Genomic DNA, 9,589 nt, shown 5'->3' with positions numbered 1-9,589 from the left:
TTTTATAATGTACTCTTGACGATCATAATATTAATTTTTATATATTTTACAATAATTTATAATGCAATGTAATATTATGAAATAAATAAATATCATATCATATCATTTCACTTTCTTTCGGGTACTAGTACAAGCGTAAAACAAAGACAGTATGATTCTCTCTGTCTATGTTTAAAATGAGACAGTCCTGGGCCAAGCTATAACTGAACGCATCCATAAATGTTGCCAATTTTGAATTTTCACGAATTTTCGAACAGAGATGCATGACAGTGACAGATGTCAGTCTTTGATGTCAACATTATCAACAAAAATGATAATTAAAACGACAAATTGAAAGTATTGCTGCTCCAGCTATCCTCCAGTGCATCTTGAAGGCCTCTACTCTACGGTTGACTTAATATCGACGACTGCTAGATATATCTAAAACACTTGAGGCTGGCCCTGGTGGTGACAAGTATCCTGGTAGCAGAAGCTATTATTACGAATAATAAAATAATTGAAAGTCAAATAAACGAAATATTAGCTTCTAGAGGAATCTTGCCCTAGAAAGAACTAACAATAATAACTGACTATAGTTACATCGCTTCTTCAATTGAATCGAAACCATCGTTGAGGTCAAAAACCGGCGGATTACTGGCGTTGCGAACAGGAGTGGTCTAGACTAGTGGAGGCTAAGAGGCTTAAATGAATAGCATATTAATCGGGCCGGCAGCTTAATGAGTGCAGAGCGTGTAGTGGTGCGCCGCGCACGCCCTAGCGACGCGGCGGCGCGGGCGCAGCTGCTGCGCGACGCGTACGCCGCGCTCAACAACGATGCCTTCATGTATTTCTTCTTTCACGAGGTGAGACAAGAGTTCGATGGCTTGTATGGAAGACAAATGTTAAGCAATCTGTTCGTCAATCTGTCATTTCGTTACTACAAGAAGTATTGTATAATAAAAAATAATGAATAGTGAATAAATTTTTCGGATGGTAGCAAAACGTCCAAGCCATATATTTTGACTAAGGTGTAGAGTTTGTAAAGTGAGGGCTTGTAGAGTAAGAAGCTTGGCTCCTCAAGAGATCTGATAACTTGTTGACAGTGCGAGCCTTATGGTTTTGTCTTGGCAACATTTTACATGAAAATGTTTTTGATGTAATTACTTTGAGAGGTCAATCTTTGGCATAGTTGGAATGTAACCAGACTTGTTTTTTTTTTTCTGGGTTGATATTTCAATCAGTTATCTGACATTTTATTTAGGTACTTATTTAATTTAACATGTAATACCCAAAAGCAGATAGTGAACATCTGTAGAGAGAGTGATTGTCGGCAGGCCACATTGCAAGCAGTAGTGCTGGTGGGTGCCGGGTTGTTCATTTTCTTTGGCTGTGGACTGGGCACGCTGGCGGCACTACCAGCACTGGCAGCTGTCGCCGTGTTCCTAGCTGTGCGGCTGGCACATGATCATACGGCATCTGTACAGGTATTTTACTCATTACTTACTTTAGGAATTTAAAAAATTGGCAGTACTTATTTTGTCATAATAAACAAGTAAATAATAATGAAATTGAAGAGGTTAACGAATTTAAATTGCTAGGAATCACAATACACTCCAGGTTAAACACCACCTAACACTATGACCTCAAAGATTTTCATAAGATGCTAGAGCGCAATAACAACAACCGTCTGAGAGGTCATCAGTATAAGCTGGTGTCTTGCAGGTCCTACAACAATCCTCATAGACACTTCCTTAGCAACAGAGTGGTCAAAGCTTGGAACAAATTCCCAGAGGATATAGTATTGGCCCAAAGTGTCAAATTAGATGTGCACAATGCAAATTCTACTCAACACTGAAAACTTTATTGATGACTCTGGATACAGGCATTATCAGTTTTTTCAACTGCCTGCCTGCTTTACAAATAATAATAAATAATTATAAACTGGAAAACCCACATTCAAAATACCAAAACAAAAATAGGACACAAATTTTGAATCTACATTGCCTGTGTATTTCGCGTATATCTACTCGAGTCTCCGGTATGCTGTGGTCTTGTGGGGAGCCAGCATAGACTCTCACCAACTTTTCATTATGCAAAAGGAGTGTATCCACATATTAACTAATGTCTACATTCCTAATAGTTGCAGCTCACATTTTATAAAATTTTAGCCTTAATAAGGCTACCCTCAATATTTATAATGGAAGCGGCCCTCTTTGTTCGAATACAGCCAGCCCTATTCCTGATTAAAACCGGAAACATCAAAAACTAGAAGCCAATATATAAAACAAATTACTCCTACCAAAATGAAACGTAGCTATTTTCGAAAATGGGCCACAATAAAAGTGTATTTCAATTTTCAATAAAATCCCAGACAGTATCAAACTAGAACCAAGTGACAAATTATTTAAAAATAAACTAATAGACGTGTTAAAACACAAATGCTACTATTCAGTTTAGGAATTTTTGAATGATGAAAAGCTGGCGAAATACAATAGCGCAAATACTCAAAAATAAAATTAAAAATATTTAATTTATTGTGAAATCGAATTTTAAATTATTGCATGAAATGTTTTTTTTTTTTTTTTTTTTTTTATATAAAGTATATAGGTAATTACTTTGACTATAGTTAAAAACTGAATGTGTGGAATGTTATTTGTATATTATATTTATTTTTGAAATTTTATTATTACTTGATTTTTTATACACACTAATTACGGCTGATATATTATGACGAAATGTATTAATAGGTATTAGATAGTAAGTTACATAGCACTATTGTATGCCCTAACACGGTGTCATGAATTGACTAACTATATTTGTAACATCTTATTTTGTAATTATGTGCATAGGACTAATTTTTAGGGTTCCGTAGCCAAATGGCAAAAAACGAAACTATAAGAACTATACTGTTCAAACTTGGTAAGTAGATGTATTCTATGAACCGCATTAAGATTTTCGCACAAAAATAGAAAAAAAAAAACAATAAATTTTGGGGGTTCCCTATACTTAGAAAATAGGGACCGTGCGCGTTGGAGGGTCTGCCATCTTGTGGCCTGAATCGGAACCATATAAATGTACATTTACACGTCACGTGTTTTCTTGTGCATAGTAGGTTCTGCCATCTTGTGGGCTACATCGGAACAATAAACATCACAATTACGCCTCGCGCCAAAAATCTGACGGCTCCTGTGCTGCCTCCTACAGATCATGCACGCTCTCTATAGGGATCCTGATTTTACCCCTCCTCCCAATAATCATCAATAGTCTTTCTTACATCAGGTCTAATCTTTGTCATCTTTAAATAAGCTTATTACCCCCGTGTAATACCAGTTTTACCCCCACGTTAGGAACCACTGAATTTTAGCCAGTCTTGACAACTTGTGTATTACTGGCACTTCACTTGGCTTTATAATTTGGCTAATATTCGTGTTGTGTTGTATACCTTTTGTTGTGTATGTCAAAGGAAAGAGATGCAATACGAATATTTGTCAAATACAGCCATGTGCAGTGCTAGCATGTGGGTGGGTGTTTCTCATATTGTGACGTAACGCGCTCCGATCGGCGTTTGCAGTAACGTGATGCTCGGCATTATTTAAAATAATTTTGATTATTTTAATTTATTTATTATGCATATTTACACTTATTAAATATGATTTTCAGCATTAAAATATTCTCTGCTTTGATAAAAACATAACATTGTATACATTCAAGATTCATGTGAACATACATATTTGTGAATTTTGTGATGTCATTAATACCCGCCGAAATGGTCTCGTTCAGGCGGCGCGCCTCCACACGGAGCGGGCGGGCTGGGTGGCGGAGCGGCTCGGGCCGCGGCGGCCGCCGGGCGCGCCGGCGCCGGCGCGCGTGGCCGTCGCGCGGGACGACGGCGCCGCGCCGGCGGCGGGCGGCGCGCTGGTGGGCACGGTGTCGGTGGCGGCGCGGCGCGACGGCGCGGGCGGCTGGCTGCAGGGGCTGGCCGTGGCGCCGCGCTGGCGCCGGCGCGGGCTGGCGCGCGCGCGGGAGGCGGCGGCGCGCGGCGGCGCGGCGCAACACCTGCGCTACGCCGCGCTGCACGCCGCCACCAGCGCGCTGCAGCCCGCCGCGCGCGCCTTGTTACACGACCAGGGGTGACTTGACGACTTTATCGAACTAATACTCCTAACAAACTTGCAAACCCTTTAGTCAGTAGAATAAAGGTTACACCGTTACACCTCACTGCTGGCTTGTACTTTAGGCGCTTAGCACACTGCGTCGGATTCGCACGTCGACGACGTGCAAGCGGGATGTCGCTATAATACGCGCATAGCGTTATCGGGTGGATTTCAAATTCCGGCTAAAAATTGTGTCTCGGTCTTTATAAAAAAAACTAGTAGGTTCTGCGTGTTGCAACTTTTTAATTTGTTTTTAAGAACTTTTAGCTTGATATTCCTTCAATTAACATTTCCAATAACACAAAAGTTTTTTTATATTTTTTATAAAATGTTTTAAGTCTTCACCGTCTACCGAAAAATTGTTTGGAGTGAAAATTATCGTATAGCTATATTATATTGTACGATTGCGATTTTTTATTTTAGTTATATCTTTTCCATATTGTTGTTTAACACAAGGAAAAAATAAAATAATTCCTTTACCGAGATGATGGAAATATTTAAAATTTTGTCACGGATATTCGTCAACACAGTGATGCATGATATGATAGACATTAGCTCCGTATATTAACTACAAAACACCGCTAAAATTCCCTGCCCTTTTTTTCTCTTAGTATTTTTTTTTTATACGACGTCGGTGGCAAACAAGCATACGGCCCGCCTGATGTTAAGCAGTCTCCGTAGGGACTTACATGCGCAGAGGAGTTACATACATGCGCGTTGCCGACCCTAATACTCCGCACCCTTGTTCAGCTCTTACTCACCGGCAGGAACACAACACTATGAGTAGGGTCTAGTGTTATTTGGCTGCGGTTTTCGGTAAGGTGGAGGTATACTTGGTCAAGCAAATCTTGTTAGTAGCAAATCGCGGGTTAGCAACACTTCGAATAATCCAAAAATCGCGTGTCATCTGTGTTTTATCAGTTTTATCTTTTGAATGTGGATAGCGAATGACAGCCATCTTGTTTGTTTTTATTGTGAATCGTTGCTATTTCAAGAGAAACTTCTGGTGTCACCATTAAATACCTATACCTATATTAAATAAGCTTGTGCATGAACTTCAGCAAAGTCAAGGTGCCTACAACATACAATCACGCTCGTTGATCGTAAATATTTGTAAAATTTGAGGAAATTTGAGGTTATGATAATAACATGTTTTGGTTTGATGTGCATTGCTGCTTTTCTTAGCGCAATACCAACGCAGAGTGCTTTTTGAGTATTGCCCTCCTTCACTTTGCTGTACATTGCTTTTGACGACCGGTTTGGCCTAGTGGGACCCTGCCTACGAAGCTGATGGTCCCGGGTTCAAATCCTGGTAAGGACATAATTCGTGTGATGAGCATGGATATTTGTTCCTGAGTCATGGGTGTTTTATATGTATTTAAGTTTTTATAAATATTTATATACTATATATATCGTTGTCTAAGTACCCTCAACACAAGCCTTATTGAGCTTACTGTGGGACTTAGTCAATTTGTGTAATAATGTCGTATAATATTTATTTATTTATTATTTTTATATTTATTGCTACTGACATACTTTGCTTGACAGACTATACTTCCCCAGTTGGGCTCTGCTCTAGACCTGGAATGACTACTCCTTTGCTGTTTGCTCTAGATCTGAAATGACTACTGCTGCCTTCCGCACTAAGCGAGATGACATTCACAATGCCCATACCTCTCTTTTGGACGTAGTTTAAAGACGTACCTGGGTATAAAATGCAAAAAGTGATTTCAGTTCAAATTCACATGATTGAATCGTGAGAAGTATTACGAATAAATTTGTAAAATGTACTTTGTCACAACAGAGCGCCATCACCGTTATGCTTTGGTTTAAAGAAGTTACGAATGTATACCATTAGAAATCATTACGGAAATCAATGGAATAGTACATGAACTTTATTATGTGGTATAGATATTAACTACTATTATTCGTATTCTAGAAATAAAGACAATAAAGTTTCAAATCGTATCTGTCACCGGGAAAAAATGTTGAAAGTTGAAGAAAAATTAATGAACATTTTTGTTGCTACCTTATAAATATAGAATAAAAGTAGAAAAAAATATAACTATTTATTTCATACTAGAGGTTAGTTAAGTTTTAAATAACATTATGATTAAGGCAAAATTTTGGCCACTGAGAACATACAATATACTGTTTTATAATCCAATACATGTAAATCGCCAAACTTACAATCTGAAATTGCATGTTAGTCGTGTTAATATCATTCGGTCCAGGTTTTAAAGCATATAAAACATTGTGTTTAGACAAGTATCATCTATTACGTGTAAGCGACATAGGTTACGGTATTGGCTTACACTATCGTGATGGCTTTTTTATTTTCCTAACATTTTTAGAAAAATTGCCTACAGACACGTATTAATTTAATTTTTAAATACCTACTGATTGGAATTAAGAAGATTGGCATGTAAGATTGATTGTCTGTCCTAATGATCATATTCGTAAAAAAATCCCGCCTAGTCTAATAGGTGTAGTAGAGTATGTGAGCGATGCGAAGACAATTTTTCTAAAAATGCTAGGAAAATAAAATGATGATGCAATTTTCAACATAAATGTCCTATTTCGGACTATAAATTAATTAAAATTACACATACTTGTTAGATATTTATTTATATGAATAATGATATGTTTTTTATAATTTTCTAAAAATATTTTATGTAGTTAGTCTTATGTTCGAAACCATGTTACTTATTTGTAATGTTTATTAAAGTTTGAAACCCTCACCATTAAAAATTTTTTTTTTAATATGTTTTTAATATACAACGTGTCTCTACTCTCTGGACATTGGCCGAGAGCCTGAGTAGAGTTCCTTCTTCATTAGATAAACATAAAATAAATATTTTAGAGTTAAATTAATTGTGTTGTGTGTGTTGCTTAAATACAGACTGTTCCGAAGTATTAAATCATTAATCATTCATTTCTCCGTTAATACTGTGGCGTTTGCAATGAGACTTTGTACATAGGTTAGAAATACCCTAATCGACACGTCCTATTCATCTATGTCCAGAGGGTAGAGACACGTTGTATTAGTTCATAAATCATCATCACCATTCATATCATCACAGTCCATAAAAGAGTCATTGTCATTACCGTCGCATGATTGTCATCTCCATCTTACGTTTTCATTTTCCGAAATTGATAGAGTCTGACCAAGATACGTTGGCAGCGATTTCGATAGCCCAGACGGTGCAAGTGTCAAGTCAACCTCATAATTTCCCCTGTGGATGTGGCCACGTAGTCCGACTAGTCGGACGAACGTGAATTTATTTTTCCGTTGGTTCGTCTATCGGACTATGACGAATCGCAATTCCACTCCGCCCGAGTAATCGGTCTACTTGGTCTTTTTAATTCCAATTAGATCAACTAATCGGCCTACATGGATTCACATTCTGCTTAGTTCGAGTGATCGGTCTACCTGGCCTTTTTTTTCCTGTTAGATCGATTAATCGGACTAGAACCTCTCACCATATAGTCCGTATTATTGAATCCCACTATTTTTGATAATTTTGTAATGAGTTATTATTTTTACAGATGGCAATGCACGGCGGCATACGCGCGGCCGCTGCTGGGCGCGGCGCTGTCGTTGCCGCTGGCGCGACTCGAGAGAGACCTCGTGGAGCCTGCGTGACGCGACGCACCGCCGGTGACGCAGCGACGACATCTGACAGGCTGAAGCTGAAACTTGACGTCGGCGTTGTTCAACGACTGATTACTTCTTACAATTTGTCACTTAACGCCCAGTGATATCTTTATGTCTAGCGATAGTTACTAGTCTTACAAAAAAGAGACAACAAGTGACAAATTACAATTACGAGGTGAACATTTATTACGAAAGAATCTCAATATTCCAGTGTCATTTTGTATGGGATTTTGAGTTTCCAAATCGTCCCGCTTGGCGCGCTGTTTCTAAATCCCATACAAAATTCGACTTAATTAACTAACGCAAACGCGTACGTCACGTTTCGCTATCGAATAAATTTACACTAGGGGTTCTGATGTAAAATGGTTTTGCGGCAAACGCATTTCGTTTAACGCTGTGATTATCGCATAAGTAAAGCAACCGCGCGCTTAAGTATAGTCAGCGGCAGCAATAGGCAGCAGGGACGCACCGGCTACCGGCAGACCGGCGCCTACTGCTCCGGTGGCCTTGTCAGTCTGAACCAAAGAGAACTTTAAATAGAGGTATAAAGCATAATTCATATAGAATTGGCACATAATTAGCAATGTTTAAAAATAATAATTCCATGGCGGGAAAAAAATTGACAATTACAGTTTAATCACCAACCTTCAAAGTATTAATGGTGAGAATATTATTTTCCTAACTTTATGCATTTTAAAGTTTTCGACCATGAAAATTGAGAACAGGAGGTTGATCGTGCACAAATACTTCGAAAATTCTTTTCGATCCCGGACAAAGACAGCTAAGTCGCTTAGTAGAGTCATAAAACGTTACAAGGACACTATCAGCCGACAGGAAAACACAAACTAATCGGAGGTCTGGGACAAATAACAAGATTTTGGGGAAAAGGTCCCAAGGTCACTCAAACAAAATTCAGGACGGTCTAATTACGATTTATCCCAAAAATTCAAAGAAACTTCTAGAAAGATAAAGATGATTCACCTCAGAGGTGGCTATAAGAGCTATCAAGCAATAAACAGCCAAATCGGAAGACAGATCCGACAAGCTAAGACACTAGCTCGACTATTGTACGACCCTTTCTTACCCCACTTTCTTATTTTATTAACTTAAAAAAAAATAACAATCTTCTAGTGCGTACCAATTGTATATGAACTATGCTTTACCTATTGTCCAAGAAAACTTTGTAGCGGCGTAAATTTACAGCCATCTTTTGACACATAATTAAAACTTTTAGAACGCCATTTGACTTTGATCCCTATTCTTTCACTGATGTGTTCAATTTGTTAAATATCAAAAAGTGGCGCCATCTTACCGGGCACTACCTTTGGCCTTTGATGGCGCCACTTTCATAATACACTTCTATTTCAAATTCTCTTTGGTCTGAACGAAATTATTACCAATGCGGCTAGCTGTATCTACCGCGCCTTAAATTCCGTGATAATCGACTGATTTTAAAAATGATCGCAAGTCAGTGTATGTGAATGTTAATTAAGTGTTTTATGATCTGAGTGACCAATAAAATAAGTATACCTATTATATTAAATTGGTAGTATTGGTAATGCTTATACATTTCTATAATTATTATTTTTATTAAATCAATACTTTAATACAAATTACCTAAGTTTTTTATTTGAAACCTTAACACCATATCACCTACCACACAAAATACTATAATAGGAGAAACGGTAACATACTTCCAACCACTTCAATAAATACCACATACGCTAGTAGACAGTTTGTCTTTAAATCCGGCAAATTATACAATTTCTCAAATAAGCACTTAAATATACATCATTTA

The 9,589-nt window shown here is 38.0% G+C and overlaps 1 protein-coding gene across 1 annotated transcript; it reads left to right on the top strand.

Annotated features, from left to right (window-relative positions):
- Window positions 1–213: 213 nt before the first annotated feature.
- On the top strand, window positions 214–9,407 carry LOC133529616 (uncharacterized). Its single transcript, XM_061867371.1, has 3 exons — window positions 214–842; window positions 1,314–1,463; window positions 7,683–9,407. The coding sequence occupies exons 1-3, from the start codon at window positions 717–719 to the stop codon at window positions 7,893–7,895; spliced, it is 489 nt and encodes a 162-aa protein (XP_061723355.1). The 5' UTR covers window positions 214–716; the 3' UTR covers window positions 7,896–9,407.
- The last annotated feature ends 182 nt before the right edge of the window (window positions 9,408–9,589 follow it).

The sequence above is a fragment of the Cydia pomonella genome, chromosome 21 (assembly GCF_033807575.1).
Source record: "Cydia pomonella isolate Wapato2018A chromosome 21, ilCydPomo1, whole genome shotgun sequence".
Lineage (NCBI taxonomy): Eukaryota > Metazoa > Arthropoda > Insecta > Lepidoptera > Tortricidae > Cydia > Cydia pomonella.
Note: the sequence above shows the minus strand (reverse complement) of the source record. Positions and strands in the feature narration are given on the sequence as shown.